The sequence below is a fragment of the Phyllobates terribilis genome, unplaced genomic scaffold (genome assembly GCF_046119375.1).
Source record: "Phyllobates terribilis strain yellow unplaced genomic scaffold, ASM4611937v1 Scaffold_4__5_contigs__length_816908805, whole genome shotgun sequence".
NCBI lineage: Eukaryota > Metazoa > Chordata > Amphibia > Anura > Dendrobatidae > Phyllobates > Phyllobates terribilis.
Window position 1 is genome coordinate 52,748,061 of NW_027362764.1, and position 22,199 is coordinate 52,770,259.

A 22,199-nucleotide genomic window follows, 5' to 3' on the forward strand; every position below is an offset into this window, starting at 1 on the left:
ACCAGAAAATAAACAAACAATGTAATGAACTGGTCCAGCCGCTCCCTCTCTCCTCACACACATATTATACATATATACACAATAATAACTACCTACACCATGACATCTGGTCCGGTTACCAAACAAATAATAACAATATAATAAGTAAAATAAACGATAGTCGACAAAAATATATACAAACTAATATATACATATACATTTTTTTATTTATTTTTTATATATATATACAGTACAGACCAAAAGTTTGGACACACCTTCTCATTTAAAGATTTTTCAGTATTTTCATGATTATGAAAATTGTACATTCACACTGAAGGCATCAAAACTATGAATTAACACATGTGGAATTATATACTTAACAAAAAAGTGTGAAACAACTGAAAATAATGTCTTATATTCTAGATTCTTCAAAGTAGCCACCTTTTGCTTTGATGACTGCTTTGCACACTCTTGGCATTCTCTTGATGAGCTTCAAGAGGTAGTCACCGGAAATGGTTTTCACTTCACAGGTGTGCCCTGTCAGGTTTAATAAGTGGGATTTCTTGCCTTATAAATGGGGTTGGGACCATCGTACTGTAAGTAACCTCCCTCTTGACCAGGTTCAGTCTATTCCCCCATAAAAGTTGGAAGAACAAACTGTAGACCCGAGTCCAGAGAGGCTCCGGCAAGATGCACACACTGCCCAGATAGATCAGCAAAGGGAGCAGGTAAGTTTTGATCAGGTTTACCCTTAGGGTCAAGGACCAACCCTTCCATTGGTTCACTTTCTGAGTGGCAATCTCTAGCCTACTGTCCCAATTTTGTTTGGGGTAATCCCCCTGGCCAAATTCGATGCCAAGAACTTTTGCAGAGACTTTGGGTCCTGGAAGGGTGTCTGGGAGATCAAAACCAGGATCTCCTCCTCCCAGCCAGAGACTCTCACACTTATCCCGGTTGATCTTAGACCCGGATGCCTCCGAGTAGCGATTTACCTCTGACATCAGCCACTGTGCCTCCCTGTCAGAGGAAACAAAAACGGTGACGTCATCGGCATATGCCACCACTCTCAGAGTGGCTTCTGGTGCTGCCCGGACCATCCCGATCCCAGCCAGCAGTCCATGCTCCACCCTCCTAAGAAGCGGGTCAACCGCAAACACATACAGCAGCGGGCTCAAGGGACAACCCTGGCGAACACCACACCCAACCTCAAAAAAGCTGCCAATCCAACCGTTCACAAGCGGGAAACTCTCTGCCCCAGCATACAAGGTCATAAGCCAATCAACAAACGTCCCCAGCAGGCCATACCTCAGAAGGACAGACCAGAGGTACTCATGATTAACCCGATCAAACGCTTTTGCCTGGTCCAATGACAGCATGTACCCCTTCCAGTGGCCAGCCCTACCCTGCTCCACCGCCTCTCGGACACAGAGTATAGTACTAATCGTACTGCGGCCCAGAACAGAGCAATGCTGGGCCCCCGAAAGGAGCAAATTTCACCAGCCGATTAAACAGCACCTTTGCCAAAACCTTCCTGTCTGCATTGAGAAGCGCTATGGGACGCCAATTCTCAATACAAGATGGGTCCTTACCCTTTGACAAGATGATCAGGGCAGACCTCCTCATTGACTTTGGCAGAGTACCCGAGGAAAGACACTCATTGAATACCTCAGTCTACCGGTGCGGTAAAAAGGACCGCCACTCTGCTATACGGCTCGGCCGCAAGAGACCAATAGGAGGGCCCGAGTCTCCACTCCGTCTTTGCTTTAAATACCTTTTTGGCAGCCTGGTCTCTTGCAAAAAGAAAATGTCAGCTTCAACCCGGCTGCGAAAATCAAAGGCCGCAAATCTAGCCATATTTGACTAAATGCTGGTAACATTAATGGACGCCAGTGTCAACGGAGTGGGTACAGCCATCATTGGTGATCGAGTTGGGTGGCTTTTTTCTTCCCACTTCCCTTAGCCTCTGCCTCAGACGAGGAATCCTTCCACCTCTTTAATGACACAGAGGTGTCCATTCCCATGTTTTTCCTTCTTTTTTCGTCCTCGTCTCCGGACTCTGGGTCAGTCCCTCCCCCCAAGGACCTTGCATTCCCAGGAGAAGGAGACTCGGCGCTCCCTGTAAGCTCCGCCGAAGCCGGAACCTCACCCTCAGCCTCGTCTTCAGAGGAAAAGATGTTATCAAGGGCTTGGAACCGGTTAGAAAGACCAACTAGTAGGAGGAGTCAGTTTTACCTTCCTAAGGTACCTTGGTTAGAGTGGGAGATGTTTTATCTCCCTTCTTTCTCTTCTTTTTGGTGCCGAGCTTATGCTTGTCCTCTAGCCACCGCTTATTATCCTCACCCATACTTTCATAATGGGAGGATTCTGAGGCAGAGGCAATTTCCTCCCTGTGGATCCTCCTGACCTCCTCATCCAACTCATCATCCCTCGGGGCCTCAGCAGCAACACTGGCATCCAGGACAGGGGCCGCCCCAGTAGCCCGGGGCTCGCCCCGCTCCCTCTCCTGTCTGCGCTTGTCTAGATGCCTCAGCTGGGCAGGCGTCTTTTTATTGCCCCACCCCTGCCAGTCCCCTCCCCAGCAGAATCAGCCTCATGGCTTTCTCCCACCGGGGTCTCGACTGCATTAGCGAAGGAGCGAGGAAAACGGCTAAATGAGTGACCTAACTCACCACACAGGTGGCACCTAATCTCCATACAAGAGGCAGCAAGATGGCCGACACCCCCACACAACGCACATTTCTGCACAGTGCAGTTTGCACTGAAGTATGTGGGTTCGTCGCACCTGTGACAGAGCTTCGGTTGCCCCTGGTAGAAGACCAGGATACGATCCCTACCCAGGAAGGCAGATGATGGAATGTGGGCAACCGTACCACCTGAACGCATAAGTTTTACCACAAACATCCAGGCCCCTGACCAGATACCAAACTCGTCACGGTTTTTTCTTTGGCATCTCCACCACCTCTCCATACCGACCAAGCCACGTCATGATGTCATAACAAGAAAGCGACTTGTTATGAGTCATCACGGTCACTTTCTTGATTTGGTTTTGACAAGACACTGCCTGAACAGCAAAGTCTCGCCAGCCAGGCTTGTTTTTTGCCAACTCATAATTCATCCAGAAGAGCTCAAGCCCCTCCGGCCGAACAAAGCTGACATCAAACTCAGGCGTGGAATAGGGATGTATCAAGGCTTAGATGTCAATCGCCTTGAAGCCCATCCTCAGCAGGAGCTCCACAACTTTAGACCTTGGAGGACATGCATCACTGCCCTTCCACCGAAGACGGACCACATTCCTACGCACACTGCCTTGCCTGGCTGTTGGGAGGGACCACACTGTATCCACCCCTTTTTGCTCTCGGAAGGCCCCGAGGCCATGCCTCTCTATCCAGAAGGATAGATCAACCTCTCGACCCTCTACCATTAGTGATCTCTCCCCCTTCTTTAGAGCCTCCAGAAGGCGCCATTGCAACATGCCGTCCCCAAAGCCCGAAGATGAGGAGGAGGAGGATGCCTTATTTGCCCCGGAGATGACACTGGCATAACTCTGGACAGGCGTTGCCACCACCGGGGGGGCTACCGGACCAGTGACTACATCAGCCCCAACAGCATCACCATTACCCACCTCCATTTCACATTCCACCAAACCAGCAACCACACCACTAGATAATGAATTGGCCTCATTCACACCCACCACCATATTCATTCCTGCTGGACTAGTAACAATGGTGGATGACATTTTGACCTCAGCATCATCAGGCACAAGGGTCTCAGTCACCTCCATAGAACCACATCATCAGTCGGTAATTTCCGCTGTCTTGCTTTTGCAGCGATGCGCCGCTGATCTTTAGCTGTTGTGAGGCGCCGTTGATCTTTAGCATCAGGATCTTCCTGACCAGCGGCGCAAACACAAAATAACACTTTGGTGGGAGGACCGGAACGCTCAGCCCAAACAGCCCCCTCACACTGCCGCCGCTCCTCTACTAAGTGATCAGTGGCAACAGCATTCAGAGGCGCTGAGGCTACTGGAGCTGCCCCCGACACCGGGCTGCTCCCCGTGGCCTGATCGAACGCCCGCCGCCGGGCCGCCCTCACTGTCCAGCCTCTAGGCTGATGCACCTCCTGCTGCGTCCCCGCTACTACAAGCAGAGACGGCGCTCTGCGCCTCACTACCACGCTGTGTAATCTCCCCGCGCCTTTGCACCGGATCCACAGCAGAACCCAGGTTGGGCTGGGCAAAGGGCTTATACAGCGAGCTGAGCCTGCCGCCGACTCAGGGGGTACAGGGAGGGGGGCCTATTACATGAACAACGCCTAGGCTTCTATCGTACACACCAGAATCTCTCTAATGATGAAAAACAGGCCTTAAAAACCCTTCAAAACAATAAACAAATAGTAATTAAACCGGCAGATAAGGGAGGGGCAACGGTCATCATGGACCAATCATATTATGTGGGTGAAATCAATCGCCAACTATCAGATACAGACACATATGTCAGAATCCAAAACGACCCCACTTCTGCAATTCACTCCAAAATACAATATGTACTCAAAAGATACCACACTCTCAACACTATTGACTCCAAAACTGTCACTTTTTTGACCAATCTACACCCCGTTATTCGGTTTTTTTACATATTACCCAAAATTCACAAGTCACCTACCAACCCACCTGGCCGCCCCATTGTGGCCTCCACTGATTCTATCCTATCACCTTTGGCCAAATATCTGAAGATCCTCACACCCATGGTCCATAAAACAAAGGCCTTTCTACTCTACACCAACCAATTTCTAGACATCATCAGGAATACCCATAGTGTTCCCCCTGACAGCGTATTGGTCACATTGGATGTCAACAGCTTATACACCTCTATTTCCCACGACAAAGGGCTAGAAGCTACCTCCTACCTATTATCTCTATCTAATCTATCACCTAACTCAATCCAGCTATGTCTAGAACTACTCTCCCTGGTATTACATGAAAACTACTTCATGTTCAGAGATGACTTCTATCTCCAGAAGCGTGGCACCGCGATGGGCTCTAATGTGGCACCGGCTTATGCAAACGAATATATGCACAAATTTGAGGTGGACTTTGTCTATCCCAATGAACTGTTCAAACAATACTGCATCACATATCGCTACATAGATGACATCTTCCTCATCTGGCAAGGACCTGTAAACACGTTGACTGCATCCTTTTACTCGCTCAACTCGGTCCGACTGGAACTCCAATTTACATTGAGTCACGATCCTACACAGATTTGCTTTCTGGACACGGTGGTCCTAAAGGACTCTGATGGTCACCTTACCACAGACCTATACTCTAAACCCACAGACTGTAACAGTCTCTTACACTTTTCCAGTAGTCATCCTAGGACCACCAAAAATAGCCTACCCCGTTCCCAATTTCATTGAGTCACACGTATCGTCAGCAACCCAGACCTTCTACAGGAACGACTGCAAACTATGTCACAAAAATTTCAAGACCGACATTGTCCTATCAAACTCCTCAATGAAGAGAAATCAAGGGCACTACAACCTAAACAACAACAATCCCCCTCCCCCAAAAGGGAACAGGTCCCATTTGTACATACTTACCATCCTCTAATGTCTAAAATTCATACTACTATCAGAAAGCATTGGCCATTACTCTCCAGGGCCTACCCGGAAATCCCAGCATTTTCCAACCCTGCTCTTATGTGCACTAGAAGAGCCTCCAATATCAAGGATAGAATCATTAAGGTAGACTTGGGTAGTTCCCGCATCACCGCCACACAGCGCCTCCTCAGCACAAGGAGACACGGTACCTTTCCCTGTCTCAACTGTGCGGCCTGCTCACATGTAACCAAGTCTGACACTGTCACGCACCCTAGGACGGGTAAAAGCTACCCAATTAAGGGGTTCTTCACCTGCCATTCTAATTTTGTGATATATGTCATTAAATGTCCATGTGGCCTACTTTATGTAGGAGAAACAACCCAACACGTGAGGGACCGCATCGTCAGCCACAAATCTACCATTCGCTGTGGAAAAAACTGGCTCCCCCTACCGGATCATTTCACCAAACACAATGTAGCTCAATTACGATTCCAGGTCATAGAACAAGTCCCAAGACCAAGAAGGGGAGGCAACCACATTAAGTGGCTTAAGGATCGGGAAACTTTCTGGATCTATACCCTACGAACACTTTTCCGAAAAGGTCTTAATAGGGAATTAAATTGGATCAATTAACTTGTGCCTATCCTACCTACATAACGATCCAGTATAAGACTATTAAATAACAGTATACGTTTTCTCCCTTTCAGACATAATGATCCAACCTCTCCATAGGGATAAGTAGCCTATCCATTTAAATCTTGAGTAATACTAACCCACATACTGCCACATACCTAGTCATTCTGACATACCCCCACTAGCCCTACTCCACATGATGCAGTATTAATACAAAGCCACTGTTGATCCAGTCCCCATAGCAACAGCCGGACCTGGTGGCCCGCCCCTTCCAAATTAATGTACGTCCCTTGATTATCATATATACCTAGATCTCCTATAACCCCACACGATGCTATAACTTAAATGTGAACGCTATTCTTAATGCAATAACCACTGTTACTCCAATCCCCATAGCAACGATTGGACCCGTTGCCCCGCCCCTTCCGATCACATGACCGCTCTTAAGGTCCTCAAAGTAACACTATACACACTAGGTGGCCCGCCCCTTCCAAACTAATGTATGTCCCTAGATTATCATATGTACCTAATATTATGCCTAGATTTTCTATAACGCCATACGATCCTATAATGTGAACGCTAGACTGTTACTCTAATTCCCTAAGCAACGATTGGACCCATTGGCCCGCCCCTTCCGATCACATGACCACTCCCAAGGTCCTCAAATTACTATACACACACATTCAGGACCTTAATTTTCGGCACGCCCCCTTCTAGTCCAGTCACTACTCGGACGCTTAAAAAGGCGCCCTTTTCATTAGGGGATCACAGCTGATCCACAGAGCAAGGTGCTGGCAGCGCCGCTATCCACCATTACCTGACAGCCTATAACCGGATGTTTTACCGGTCCCTACACGCTTACCTGGACTAAGAGGTACCTGGACCTTCCCTCTCTCTCCCCTGCATATATTGAGTAACAGACTACTGATTATTACAATATCTCTACTCCACAGTCTAGCTTCTAAAGAACCCTACCTACCTGAATACACAGCTATAAATTCTATACATATACTAACCAGTAGAAAGTAAGTCTCTGCTTTTTTTCCTGTCTCCTCATCTCTACCAGACATGTGACTTATACCAAGTCTATATTGTGAATTGATGATTACCAATCTATGTCTCCCACCTTCCTTAAACCTCTCCTCTTCCCTTCTCCCCCATACCATCCCCTACACTTCTTCTTGTTCCTGGAATTCATTGCTCCCCCCCCCCCCCCTTTTAATATGGAATTTTCTTTGTATATAATTTCCGTACATATTCTGTATGCACCATTCCATGAATATACTTGTATATACCAACCTGTATTGATACACCCTTTTTTGTCTTTTAGTAGCGACTGAATTGAATAAGGCCGAGTGTGCTGAAACGTCTTCACTGTTCGCTATATTCTTTGTATTGTCGCCTTCTACCACTGGTCTGGTTTAAGTATTTCTACTTATGCTGTTTTAATAAACCACACTTTGCATCTATACGAGAGTGCGATGTATTAACTCTACTATCTTCTGGTAGATTGTCAGCACGTTCTGGAGGCACACTGGGGACTCCAGGAGCTTTATCTCCGCCATTAGCGCCCCTCCCTGGCCGCTGCTGTCACTGTCCTCCCCAGAACTGTAACCGGATGTCACTGTCGCCTGTCCTGCAGGGAGCTCGCTGCACGTGGCCTGCGGGTGACTTTGCAGGCTGCCAGGTGGGGCTTTCTGCTGGTCATCGTCACTCTCATCATCCACCTGGCTCTCAGGCTGCAGCCCCATCTGCCTTTGCTCTCGGTTATCAGCCATTTCTCTGAATCGATCTTCATTAATTAGTTTTTCCTTGAATGGACCACTCTGCTCCCTGATGACAGCTTTCCTTAGTTCAAACTCATTAATTTAAGTTGTCAGCCTCTTTACCTCTGCCTGGAGGTTAGTTTTCCTCTGTTTGGAGGCCCCTGCAGATTTGGCGCTTGTGCAGCGCAGCTCCTCCCGGAGCCTCCTGACGAGCTTGCTCGCATCTTCATACTCACGGAGGTGGAACATGACCCGGGAGGCATAGGTGGACACAGACTCCTGGGGTCTCTGCAGCGCCCAACCCTCCTCAGTGAGGTCTTCCAGAAGGAAAGCCATCATGCACGCTGTCAGGCTTACCCTCCATGCTGGAAGCCTTGAGGCTTCTAGGAGTCTCCACAGTCCCGGGGGGAGTAGGAGCCACATTTCTGCGACTCCTGGTGAAGCGTCTCACCCCCGAGTCCTCCGATGTGCAGGCCGGTTGCTGGTTTCTCCTGCCCCCCGCCGGCCTGGTTCGGGAAGCAGAAGCCTGGGACTTGGCTCCATCACTCATCCCAGGAAGCCCACTCCCTCCCTGTGTAGAAGAGAGAACAGGTCCCCAGGTGGAGAGGTGTTGGTTCTCACAGACCTCAGGAGCACACATTTAGGATCTGCAGCCACCACACCCACAATTAGCACACTGAGCAGCAGCTGATTAGAGCTGCACTCACTATTCTGCTGGAGCAGTCACTGTGTACATACATTACATTACTGATCCTGAATTACATCCTGTATTATACTCCACAGCTGCACTCACTCTTCTGCTGCAGTCACTGTGTACATACATTATATGTCTTATCCTGTACTGATCCTGAGTTACATCCTATATTATACTTCAGAGCGGCACTCACTATTCTGCTGGTGCAGTCAGTGTATACATATATTACATTACTTATCCTGTACTGATCCTGAGTTACCTCCTGTATTATACTCCAGAGCTGCACTCACTATTCTGCTGGTGCCGTCACTGTGTACATATATTACATTACTGATCCTGTACTGATCCTGAGTTGCATTCTGTATCCTGTACTCCACCAGCCGAATAGTGAGTGCAGCTCTGGAGTATAATACAGGATATAACTCAGGATCAGTACAGGATCAGTAATGTAATGTATGTACACAATGACTGCACCAGCAGAATAGTGAGTGCAGCTCTGGAGTATAATACAGGATGTAACTCAGGATCAGTACAGGATCAGTAATGTAATGTATGTACACAGTGACTGCACCAGCAGAATAGTGAGTGCAGCTCTGGAGTATAGTACAGGATGTAACTCAGGATCAGTACAGGATCAGTAATGTAATGTATGTACACAGTGACTGCACCAGCAGAATAGTGAGTGCAGCTCTGGAGTATAATACAGGAGGTAACTCAGGATCAGTACAGGATCAGTAATGTAATGTATGTACACAGTGACTGCACCAGCAGAATAGTGAGTGCAGCTCTGGAGGTATAATACAGGATGTAACTCAGGATCAGTAATGTAATGTATGTACACAGTAACTCCACCAGCAGAATAGTGAGTGCAGCTCTGGGGTATAATACAGGATGTAACTCAGGATCAGTACAGGATCAGTAGTGTAATGTATGTACACAGTGACTGCACCAGCAGAATAGTGAGTGCAGCTCTGGAGTATAATACAGGATGTAACTCAGGATCAGTAATGTAATGTATGTACACAGTGACTCCACCAGCAGAATAGTGAGTGCAGCTCTGGAGTATAATACAAGATGTAGGGCATGGCTTTGTGGTGTTTTTACAAGTGTAATAATATATCACAAGGGGTTTATACGTAGCAAAATGTGCATTTTATTATAGCCCTATATTAGAATATTATATATACATATCGACAATATATTACTACTTGTACCCAGGCTGTGTTACAAGGCGCCATCTAGATGTCACATTTGGCACTGCTACCATCAGTATGTGCCAATGTGCAGTTGTACAAGCTGCCTGACCCTAAACTACTACTAGTCTAATCTGACAGTTTGGTGGTTCTGGACATGCTGGATTATCAGATTTCCGCTGCACATAGTCATCAGTCTATTACTGGCAGTCTCTGGCTCTTCCTCCATTAAGAAACTCTGTTATTCAGAATGCAAAGCAACATTTATCACTTTGAGCACTTCAAAAAGTTAATAGATTTTTCCCTGCGGCTCGAGCAGGAGATATCTCTTCAGGGCGGTCGGCAGAGGCAGCTGAGGGATGACGCGATGGCACTTCTTCCGTAAGATGGCACGGATGGCACACCTGGCCAGGTGCATGAGTGTCCTCGGGGAGTTACTGCAAACCTCAAACAAGGAATCATAGAACGCCTGGTGTCTCTGGAAAACACAAGAGTCAGGATAGTACCGAGCAGAGAATATTGCAAAAAGGAACTGAAAGCATGCCCATTGTACCAGGCTCCGCGACACGCCTGGTACCAGAGACAGCAGGCAGCAAATTGTCATGTCACCTGCCTGATCTGATTTTTTTTTTCTGCTCTGTGATCCAAGGACCAAGCACAAATTATGTGCAAAGTGCAAAAGCAACAGCAAGTCTAATATATGTAGTGGACAATCGCTCAAGTAGCAATTCCACAATGTAATGTTTTAATTTACTGTCAGCCGACAGAGTGCCATTTCATATACAGAACCAGCAGAGTGCCCTCTAATATACAATATTGAGCAGAGTACCATCTCATATACAGAACCAGATGGCTGCTCTCTCATATACATTACCAGCAGAGTGCTCTATCATATACAGTACCAGCACAGTGCTCTATCATATGCATCACTAGCAGAGTGCTCTCTCCTATACAGTGCCAGCAGAGTGCTCTCTCCTATACAGTACCAGCAGAGTGCTCTCTCCTATACAGTGCCAGCAGAGTGCTCTCTCCTATACAGTGCCAGCAGAGTGCTCTCTCCTATACAGTGCCAGCAGAGTGCTCTCATATACTGTACCAGCAGATCACCCTCTCATACACAGTACCAGCAGAGTGCTTTCTCATATGCATCATCGGCAGAGTGCTCCATAATATATTGTACCAGCAGAGTGCTCTCTCCTATATTGTACCAGCAGCTTGTGCTCTCTCTCATACAGTACTGGCTGAGTAATTTCTCTTATGCAGTACTAGCAGAGTGCCCCAAATGCAAAGTATCCTCACATTGCCCTTTCATAAATAGTAACATCAGACTCAACTTTTATTCACATGCAGCTTTATTCACATGTAGGAATTCATCAGATCCTTTTTTTCTTCCCTTGTTCCTGAATCCCCATCAATTATTGATACATGTATGTATATTGACATTATGTTAGATTTATATATTATTGTGAAAAAGTTTTTTGATATTATTTACTCACAGTATTTTGCGTTCTCTGCAGTCAACTGAAGAAGGTCCTAAGTGACCGAAACGTTGCATAACCAGCGGTGGATACCGCGGTGCCACTAGAACACTGTCCATCCTACCTGAACCAGGCAGTCCTTTATGGACCCTCTTAAGATACTTGCTTTTGTCCATTAATCCTACCACAGTCTATATACTGTCAACTGAAGAATGTCCTAAGTGACCGAAACGTTTTGTCATTGTTTATAATGGACTGCAATAAATTTTCATTACTGGAACATACTCTTGAGTGCCAAGGTTATTCCTACTAGATTTAGGGCACGGTCCCTTCTTGAGCACCACAGAACGGGAGTGCAGCGATTATACTATAAATGAAGTATGGCACATAATCCACTGCAGGACCAGCGGGGGCTCCTTTAAGTTCAATGTACAAAATACCCTACTTTTTTCCATATTGTAATCAATTAGACAATGGGTGAAAAAACTGGGAACGGTCACTCTCATCATCCGCTCCCGTCCTCTGCATCTGTCATCCCATAGAGGTATTGTTCCTATTACCTCCAGGTCGTCTTCAGGAATGGCTTTATTCCACCTGTCTGTCGCATTTATGTGCTCGTAGGCATTCACCATGACTTCCACAGCTCTTGGGTACGAGTGACATTCCTGTAACACCTGAAGAATTATCATCGGGTCAGTTACATGGGAAAGTATATAAAAATACACAATAAATAGTCACCAGTCGGTGTGTGACCCCAAGACCCTCTGATCGGCCACAGCACGGGGGCTCCATGACAATTCATAACATATCCACATATTGTACTTGCCTAATCTTCAGGAAGATATAATGCATAAAGTCTGTCCATTATTGGGCACCCATTATAGTGCCAGCAGAGTGCCCGCTCATAAATAATGCCACCAGTGTGAACCTCAATAAGATGCTAGCAAAGTGCCCCTCATAAACAGTGCCAGAAAAGTGCCCGCTCCTAAACAGTGCCAGAAAAGTGCCCGCTCCTAAACAGTGCCAGAAGAGTGTCCGCTCATAAATAATGCCACCAGTGTGAACCTCAATAAACTGCTAAGAGTGCCCCTTCATTAACAGTGCTAGCAGTGCTCCCTCATAATCAGTACCAGAAGTGTGCCTCCTCATTAACATTGACAGCAGGGCGCCCTCCTTAACAGTGCCAGCAGTGCTCCCTCATAAACAGTGCCAGCAGTGTTCCCTCATAAACAGTGCCAGCAGAATGTCCCCTCATACATAATGCCAGATGAGTACACCCTCATAAACAGTGCTAACAGAGCATCCCCTCATAAACAGAACTAGAATTGTGCCCCCTCATAAAGAGTGCTAACAGAGCATCCCCTCATAAACAGAACTAGAATTGTGCCCCCTCATAAACAGTGCCAACAGAGCATCCCCTCATAAACAGTGCCAGCAGAGCACCCCCTCATAAACAGTGCCTGCAGAGTACCCCCTCAAAAACAGTGCCAGCAGAGCACCCCCTCATAAACAGTACCAGAAGTGTGCTCCCTCATAAACAGTGCCAACAGAGCATCCCCTCATAAACAGTGCCAGGAGAGCATCCCCTCATAAACAGTGCCAGAAGTGTGCAACACTGCCAACAGAGCATCCCCTCATAAACAGTGCCAGAGTGTGCTCCCTCATAAACAGTGCCAACTCAGTGCTCCCTTATGAACAGTGCCAGCTGAATGTCCTGCCATAAACAGTGCCAGCAGAGTGCTTCCTCATAAACAGTGCTAGCTGAGTGCTGCCTTATGAACAGTGCCAGCAGACCATCCCCTCATAAACAGTACCAGAAGTGGGCCCCCTCATAAACAGTACCAGAAGTGTGCCCCCTCATAAACAGTACCAGCAGAGTGCTCCCTCATAAACAGTACCTGAAGTGTGCCCCCGCATAAATAGTGCCAACAGAGCATCCCCTCATAAACAGTAGCAGAAGTGTGCCCCCTCATAAACTGTGCCAGCAGAGCATCCCCTCGCAAACAGTACCAGAAGTGTGCTCCCTCATAAATAGTGCCAACAGAGGATCCCCTCATAAACAGTACCAGAAGTGTGTTCCCTCATAAACAGTGCCAACTCAGTGCTCCCTTATGAACAGTGCCAGCTGACTGTCCTGCCATAAACAGTGCCAGTAGAATGCCCCATCATAAACAGTGCCAGCAGAGTGCCTCCTCAAAAATAGTGCCAGCGGAGCACCCCCTCATAAACAGTACCAGCAGAGTACTCCCTCATAAACAGTGCCGACAGAGCATCCCTTCATAAACAGTACCAGAAGTGTGCTCCCTCATAAACAGTGCCAGCGGAGCACCCCCTCATAAACAGTACCAGAAGTTTGCTCCCTCATAAACAGTGCCAACTCAGTGCTCTCTTATGAACAGTGCCAGCTGAGTGTCCTGCCATAAACAGTGCCAGCAGTCTGCTCCCTTATACTCTACCATCATAAATAAACTGCCAGCAAAGTGCCCCCTCAGAAAACTTCATCAGAATGCCCCCTCATATACCACCAGTGTGACCTTTTGATAAACCATGCCAGCAGTGAGCCTCCTTACACAACATCAGCAGGCTGCCCCCTCATACAGCTCCAGATGAGAAATCATGCCAGCAGAGTACCGCCTCATACACCAGCAGAGTAAAAAGTGTCTCCTCATGCAATGCCAGCAGAATACCCATTTACTACACATGTTAGCAGTGCTCCTCCTGTATGTCAGCAGTGCTCCTCCTGTAGGTCAGCAGTGCTCCTCCTGTAGGTCAGCAGTGCTCCTCCTGTGTGTCAGCAGTGCTCCTCCTGTGTGTCAGCAGTGCTCCTCCTGTATGTCAGCAGTACTCCTCCTGTGTGTCAGCAGTGCTCCTCCTGTGTGTCAGCAGTGGTCCTCCTGTATGTCAGCAGTGCTCCTCCTGTATGTCAGCAGTGCTCCTCCTGTGTGTCAGCAGTGCTCCTCCTGTATGTCAGCAGTGCTCCTCCTGTGTGTCAGCAGTGCTCCTCCTGTGTGTCAGCAGTGCTCCTCCTGTGTGTCAGCAGTGTTCCTCCTGTATGTCAGCAGTGCTCCTCCTGTGTGTCAGCAGTGCTCCTCCTGTATGTCAGCAGTGCTCCTCCTGTATGTCAGCAGTACTCCTCCTGTATGTCAGCAGTGCTCCTCCTGTGTGTCAGCAGTGCTCCTCCTGTAAGTCAGCAGTGCTCCTCCTGTGTGTCAGCAGTGCTCCTACTGTATGTCAGCAGTGCTCCTCCTGTGTGTCAGCAGTGCTCCTCCTGTGTGTCAGCAGTGCTCCTCCTGTGTGTCAGCAGTGCTCCTCCTGTATGTCAGCAGTGCTCCTCCTGTGTGTCAGCAGTGCTCCTCCTGTATGTCAGCAGTGCTCCTCCTGTATGTCAGCAGTACTCCTCCTGTATGTCAGCAGTGCTCCTCCTGTGTGTCAGCAGTGCTCCTCCTGTGTGTCAGCAGTGCTCCTCCTGTAAGTCAGCAGTGCTCCTCCTGTGTGTCAGCAGTGCTCCTCCGGTATGTCAGCAGTGCTCCTCCTGTATGTCAGCATAGCTCCTCCTGTATGTCAGCAGTGCTCCTCCTGTGTGTCAGCAGTGCTCCTCCTGTAAGTCAGCAGTGCTCCTCCTGTAAGTCAGCAGTGCTCCTCCTGTGTGTCAGCAGTGCTCCTACTGTATGTCAGCAGTGCTCCTCCTGTGTGTCAGCAGTGCTCCTCCTGTGTGTCAGCAGTGCTCCTCCTGTGTGTCAGCAGTGCTCCTCCTGTATGTCAGCAGTGCTCCTCCTGTGTGTCAGCAGTGCTCCTCCTGTATGTCAGCAGTGCTCCTCCTGTATGTCAGCAGTACTCCTCCTGTATGTCAGCAGTGCTCCTCCTGTGTGTCAGCAGTGCTCCTCCTGTGTGTCAGCCGTGCTCCTCCTGTAAGTCAGCAGTGCTCCTCCTGTGTGTCAGCAGTGCTCCTCCGGTATGTCAGCAGTGCTCCTCCTGTATGTCAGCATAGCTCCTCCTGTATGTCAGCAGTGCTCCTCCTGTGTATCAGCAGTGCTCCTCCTGTATGTCAGCAGTGCTCCTCCTGTGTGTCAGCAGTGCTCCTCCTGTATGTCAGCAGTGCTCCTCCTGTATGTCAGCATAGCTCCTCCTGTATGTCAGCAGTGCTCCTCCTGTGTGTCAGCAGTACTCCTCTTGTATGTCAGCAGTGCTCCTCCTGTATGTCAGCAGTGCTTCTCCTGTATGTCAGCAGTGCTCCTCCTGTATGTCAGCAGTGCTCCTCCTGTATGTCAGCAGTGCTTCTCCTGTATGTCAGCAGTGCTCCTCCTGTATGTCAGCAGTGCTCCTCCTGTATGTCAGCATAGCTCCTCCTCTGTGTCAGCAGTGCTCCTCCTGTGTGTCAGCAGTGCTCCTCCTGTATGTCAGCAGTGCTCCTCCTGTGTGTCAGCAGTGCTCCTCCTGTATGTCAGCAGTGCTCTTCCTGTATGTCAGCAGTGCTTCTCCTGTATGTCAGCAGTGCTCCTCCTGTATGTCAGCAGTGCTCCTCCTGTATGTCAGCAGTGCTCCTCCTGTATGTCAGCAGTGCTCCTCCTGTATGTCAGCATAGCTCCTCCTCTGTGTCAGCAGTGCTCCTCCTGTGTGTCAGCAGTGCTCCTCCTGTATGTCAGCAGTGCTCCTCCTGTGTGTCAGCAGTGCTCCTCCTGTATGTCAGCAGTGCTCCTCCTGTGTGTCAGCAGTGCTCCTCCTGTGTCAGCAGTGCTCCTCCTGTATGTCAGCAGTGCTCCTCCTGTGTGTCAGCAGTGCTCCTCCTGTATGTCAGCAGTGCTCCTCCTGTGTGTCAGCAGTGCTCCTCCTGTGTCAGCAGTGCTCCTCCTGTATGTCAGCAGTGCTCCTCCTGTGTGTCAGCAGTGCTCCTCCTGTGACCCCTGATAAATGCTGATATGTCATTTCGGCAGAACGCCCTTAATAAATATTACCACTATTAACCCCTCACTAACTGTCTCAGCAGTTTGACCCCTGGTAATCCATGACAGCAAAGTACCAGTGCCAGCAGAATGACAAACAGTGCCCCCCTGAGAACCATCAGTGCCAGCAGCCGGCCCACTGGGAGACCTTGATAATAATAATTGAAGATAAAAATATATAATTATGGCCGATCACTCACTTTATGGAACTGTGGTGGGTATATCCGCGCCGCTCCATGGTTGAGCAGTAGCTGGAAGCAGATTTCTGGCTGAGCAGCGGCGCGGACAGATGTGACTTTTAAGACATACTGCTGGGCGCCACAACCGTTAACGTCCATGAAAGTGGCGTAGGCGCCAGCCTCCAGCAACATGTGCATTAGGACGTGGTCGCAGTTCCATGCCGCTTTGTGGAGGGGCGACTTGCGGTCAATATCTCTGGTGTTGACGTCGGCGTTGAAGTCCAGCAGCATCCTGCAGATGAGGTGGTGAATGCTGCTGTATTTCTGCTCCTTGATATTTAACGCCCAGTAGGCGGCGGTGGCGAGCGGCGTCTCCAAGGTTGAGTTAAAAGAGTCCACGATCGCCCCGTGATTCACGTAGAAAGCGATAAGTTCTGGAATCCCGATCCGGGCCGCTGTGTGCAGAGGCGTCTCCAGGGCGTTATCGTCGCTCTGCAGGTTTACATCTGCCCCTAAAATACAACCGAAAAAAAGAGATGGAATCATTAATTTTTGGAGGTTTTTTAAGTCACTTTTCTTTATTTACCTTGTGGTATTTGTTGACATATTTTGCACCAAATTTTTAAAAATGTCATGAATTTTGCAGAAATTTATTTTTTTGCTTTAACCTTCTTGCAACTATATAGTTGCATGTTCCGCTAAAATGTCACGAATTTTGAGCAAAAAAATTCATTCACACATAAATGGAGCACACTTGCGCAGAAAGTTTGCAACTTTTTTAAAAGGCTGCAATTGATGAAACAGTTAAAAACATCTGGAAACGCCAAACCTGGTCCACAATGATGAACACAAGAAAAAACAAAAGGAGAACACGTATAAAATAGACTTTAAGGAAGCCGCACATTAAAGGGGTTTTCTAGTTTTGGAGAACCCTTTTCCCCTCGCTGTATTTATTTTTTTTTACTTGGCTTTACTCACCCACCCCCGGTCCAGTGCTGAGTCTCCGCCGCTGCTCCTGGTGTCTGTTATTGTCTGCAGTGCTTACATCACATCGACTGCGCTGTAAACAAGTAAAAAACACCAAAAACAAAACGAAAAAGGCACAAATGTAATAATGTGCAACCTGCACATTCAGATATTCTTCCTTCCATACAGCCTGCTGCTGTTGCAATAAATTGTAATCTGCAGCTGCATCCCCCTCCTCCTCTTCCTTCCTTGTCTTCAATTTACTATTTTACATCGGATGCACTTTTTGGTGACTACACTACTTCTGCCGGGGAAAAGAGAAGTGGGGATCCTGCTGCTGATGCTAAGAGGGGAGAGGATCCTGCTGCTGCTGATACTAAGAGGGGAGAGGATCCTGCTGCTGCTGATACTAAGCGGGGAGAGGATCCTGCTGCTCATACTAAGAGGGGAGAGGATCCCGCTGCTGTTGATACTAAGAGGGGAGAGAATCCCGCTGCTGCTGATACTAAGAGGGGAGAGAATCCCGCTGCTGCTGATACTAAGAGAGGAGAGGATCCTGCTGCTGCTGATACTGAGAGGGGAGAGTATCCTGCTTATGATACTAAGAGGGGAGAGAATCCTGTTGCTGCTGATATTTAAAGAGGAGAGGATCCTGCTGCTGCTGCTGCTGATACTAAGAGGGGAGAGGATCCTGCTGCTGCTCTTACTAAGAGGGGAGAGGATCATGCTGTTCATACTAAGAGGTGAGAGGATTCTGCTGCTACTGCTCCTGCTACTGGAGAAACTGGGAATCCAACCACTGCTATTGATGCTGGTGTTACTACCACTATTGGGGGGAAAGTGATTGTCACTTTTAGGGTGTCTGTGGCTGTTGGTGTTTTGGGGAATGGCGACTGTCACTGTTTTAGGAGGTATGTGAGAGTCACTGTTATGGCAAGAGTCAAATTTTTTTTTTTTACCCCTTAAGGGATAATTGCAGTTTGGACACATTATAATACAGTTTAGCCACCCTTGGTCTGGAGTAGACAATCCTCTGTGAGCTAAACCCACTAGAAGCACAAAGCTCTCCCTCATCTCTCCTGTTTGCTACAATGTATCAGTGCATGTAACATAACCAGGCTGTGTAGCTCACAGAACATTGTCTAGACTGGATACAATTGTAACAAACCTTCATCTGTGAGAAGGATCTTTTTTCAGCCCCTGGATACAAAGAAAAATATCTTTATTCACTGAATAGAGAGCAGATATCTTATATATGGAGAAGAATTAATGTGTAAAGTAATTTGAAAAGTTGCAGATCTCCTAATGAGCAACGTTTATTCTTCTTTACCTGCAAACTTATTTAGAAAATTATCCCAAAATATTTCCCTTACCGCTCCAGATGAGCTCCTTGGCACACCTGAGGGTCTCCCTGGTTCTGCAGTAATGCAGCGGTGTATGCCCACTGACCGAGAAGGGGTTGAGTTTGGCGCCATGGCCGATCAGGATCTTGACGCAGTCCAGGTTGCCCACGGTACAGGCAACATGTAACGGGGTCTTTCCATTCGGTTTGCTGTTGATGGAAGGGTTATGTTCCAGGAGAACCAGAAGGCTTTCCAGATGTCCCAGCATAGCAGTAATGTGCAGTCCCGTCGCCCATGAAGAGGCCAACTTAAAACTTGGCAACCAGTGACCTAAGGGATAAAGAAGAGTATTAGTATCCGGTTTTGGGAAAGAAAGGATGTGCTTTCCAAAAAACATCTCCAACCTTGTCCATAGCCTGTAGCTGTATGTAATAATGCATTGCAACTGATAGGGAACTGAGCTGCAATACCAGCTATGACCATGGACAATGATGGCGCTGTTTTTTGTTTTTTTTAAAAAAAATAGCAAATCCTTTAGGAATTTACACTGTTGAGAGTCTGAGATAAGATGGGCGATAGATTTATTATGGCTTAGTTTAGTGTCGACATTATGCTGCCAATATTTGAACCCAACATACTCCCCTCTGATGCACTGATCTGATTCAATTCTGCTCATAAAGGGCAAAAATATACAGTATATCGGGAAATTACTATGTATCAATCACTAACACAATGCAGCATGTCTACCTTTGAACAGAGCTTCACACTGCAGAGCTGCATTCACAATTGTGATGATTGTTATTGGAATTAGTCTACACACCCCTGTTAAAATACCAGGTAAAAAAAATCCTACCAAGAAGAATCATTTCAGAATTCTTTCCACTCTTAATGTCGCTCATAATCTGTACAACTCAATTGAAAAAAAAATTAAATCATTTTGAAGGGGAAAATAAAAATAATAAAATTAAAATAATGTGGTTGCATAAGTGTGAACACCCTCTTACATTTACGATTGTGGCTGAGCTCAAAATTAGACAATCACATTGCACTCATGTTACATAGTAGTCAGTAAACGGCCGCCATCATATATAAAGTTTTGCTGTTCTAGGAGGATTTTCCTGACATTTTTTAGTTGGATTTTACAGCAAAATCCATGGTTCATAAACAGCTGACAACACAGCAAAGGGATCTCATTTTTGAAATTTATCAGTCGGGAGAAGGGTAGAAAAAAATTTCAAGCCATTAGATCTATCATGTAACACTGTGATTATGTCATCAAGAAGTGGCTTATATTTAGCACAACAGTGACAACTTCTAGAACTGGATGTCCCTCAAAAAATTGATGAAAGGATAAGAAGAAAATTCATTTGGGAGGCTGCCAAGAGGCCTAAAGGAACATTAAAGGAGCTGCAGGAATTTCTGGCAAGTCTACTGCATGTGACAACAATCTCCCGTATTCTTCATATGTCTCGCCTGTGGGTCAGGGCGGCAAGTTGGAAGCCCTTTCTTACAGAGAAAAACATCCCTACTTGGCTATGTTTTGCAAAAACCTACATCAAGTCTGCCAAAAGCAAAGTGGGAAAATGTGTTATGTCTGATGAGACCAAGGTTCAATTTTTTTACCATAAATTCCAAAAGGTGCAAACAATGCGCATCACCAAAAGAACACCATACCCACAGTAAGGCATGGTGGAGGCAGCATTGTGCTTTGGGCTGGAACTGGGGCTTTAGTCAAAGTGGAGGGAATTATGAACAGTTCCAAATATTTCCAATTTTGTAACAAAAACTTCAGGTCTCTGCTAAAAAGCTGAAAATGAATTTCACATTTCAGTAAAACACCGACCCTAAGCAACCTCCAAATTGCCAAAAGAATGACTTTCCCAGAAGAAGAGCAAAGTTTTGGAATGGCCCAACCTGAGTCCAGACCTGAATCCAAGTGACAATCTGTAGGTAGAAATAGGAAAAGGGCATTGTACACAGGAGATGCCCCCCTGCAATGTGACAGATGTGGAGCTATTACATGGGGGAGCGGGTGAAGATTGCAAATTCTAGATGTGCCGTGCTGATAGACTCCGACCCAAAAAGACTGGATGCCGTCATAAATTCAAAGGGGACTTCAATAATTTATTAGTATAAGGGTGTGCAGACTTATGCAACCATATTATTTTACTTCTTTATTTTTCTTTTTCCATCTGAAAAGATTTCACTTGAAATGTGCAGATTATGTGCGACATTAAAGGTGGAAAAAAGTTTTGAAATGATTCTTGGTAGGATTTGTTCTACATGACAACAAACTTGGCATTTTAAAAGGATTGTGTAGATTTTTAGATCCACTTTAAGTGCACAGTGACTCCACCAGCAGAATAGCGAGTGCAGCTCTGGAGTATAAAACATACGTAAGCTTAGTTTTTAAAGAGAACATATGTTTTTTATTCTTGCTTGTGTTGATCATGTTTCTCTTGGCTTCGCTAGAAGTATCAGGTGATTAAACTTTAGGCAGTGATCCAATTGGATTTGGATTGGGAACGTCCTGTGTTATGTAATACATCATACATCTGCTGAGTCATCCATAGTACAAGTACCCCAGGGGTATAGCTGCACCCGGACCCCTCTGCCCAGTATTATACATGGTAGTTGGGAGTCACTGATGCAGAATTTGCATCGGAGCCCAGGAGCAACCTGTTACATCTCAATAAATCCCTTACCTATAAAGCCATTAGACCCAAGTGCCATGATTTTGACCCGATGCCCACATCTTTGCCATCCACTTCACACAAAATGCACTTTTTGCTGATTTTCTACCTGCTTTGTAGGAAGCCAGGACCAAGCCTTCATCATCCACCTCGAACACGGTGTCCACATCTACCTTCCCCTCGTTCAGTATATTTTCCACCGTCACGTAGTCATTGGCCTGGAGAGCGTGGAGAAGCGTCTCCTTCAGTAGCTGGTTTTCCAGGGTGCGGGTACACCTTCTTGCAGGCTCTGTGTCCATGTCGGCTGTCCTCTGTGTGAGTGGCAGTAAACATGTCCTCTACCTAGGAGAAGCTAAAGTCACAGACGTGGCCCGGCTTCAGTAACTCTATCACCCGGCCATGGCCGCCTGGACTATTTATACACTGCGGCTTGTAAACATTGGAGGGACTAATTTTAGATGACACTGAACGTCTTCCGTTCCTTCTTCAAGGCTCATGATGGTTTTCTCAGGTGGCCCTGTGAGCCATGGGCCGGGATAAAGCCTGAGGGCCATATTGTGGTGGGGTGTCACGTAAATCTCTTGGGCCACAATGAAAAATCTGTAATGGGACCACAGCAACCATGTGTCACTTCTATAACACCCATGGCTTCTTATGTGGCTGAGGAGACTTTTTGCCGCAATGGGCACCAAGCCCTGCATCAACTACAGTGGGTATGGAAAGTATTCAGACCCCTT

The 22,199-nt window shown here is 47.1% G+C and overlaps 1 protein-coding gene and 1 long non-coding RNA gene across 4 annotated transcripts; one reads left to right on the plus strand and one right to left on the minus strand.

Annotated features, from left to right (window-relative positions):
* The first annotated feature begins 6,860 nt into the window (after positions 1–6,860).
* On the plus strand, positions 6,861–11,614 carry LOC141264169 (uncharacterized). Of its 2 annotated transcripts, XR_012319815.1 has the most exons (5): positions 6,861–7,084; positions 7,164–7,235; positions 7,541–7,629; positions 7,720–7,897; positions 11,381–11,614. It is a non-coding gene; the product is annotated as an uncharacterized lncRNA (long non-coding RNA). The 2 variants fall into 2 exon arrangements; XR_012319814.1 differs by lacking the exons at positions 7,720–7,897; positions 11,381–11,614 and having other exon boundaries at positions 7,541–7,679.
* ASB4 (ankyrin repeat and SOCS box containing 4) lies at positions 9,891–21,874 on the minus strand. 2 transcript variants are annotated; one of them, XM_073676478.1, is made up of 5 exons: positions 21,572–21,874; positions 18,800–19,099; positions 16,482–16,972; positions 11,902–12,015; positions 9,891–10,341 (listed from the first exon to the last, which is right to left on the minus strand). In XM_073676478.1, the coding sequence occupies exons 1-5, from the start codon at positions 21,759–21,761 to the stop codon at positions 10,153–10,155; spliced, it is 1,284 nt and encodes a 427-aa protein (XP_073532579.1). In that variant the 5' UTR covers positions 21,762–21,874; the 3' UTR covers positions 9,891–10,152. The 2 variants fall into 2 exon arrangements, with proteins under 2 accessions (XP_073532579.1, XP_073532578.1); XM_073676477.1 differs by lacking the exon at positions 9,891–10,341 and having other exon boundaries at positions 11,221–12,015.
* Between the last annotated feature and the right edge of the window lie 325 nt (positions 21,875–22,199).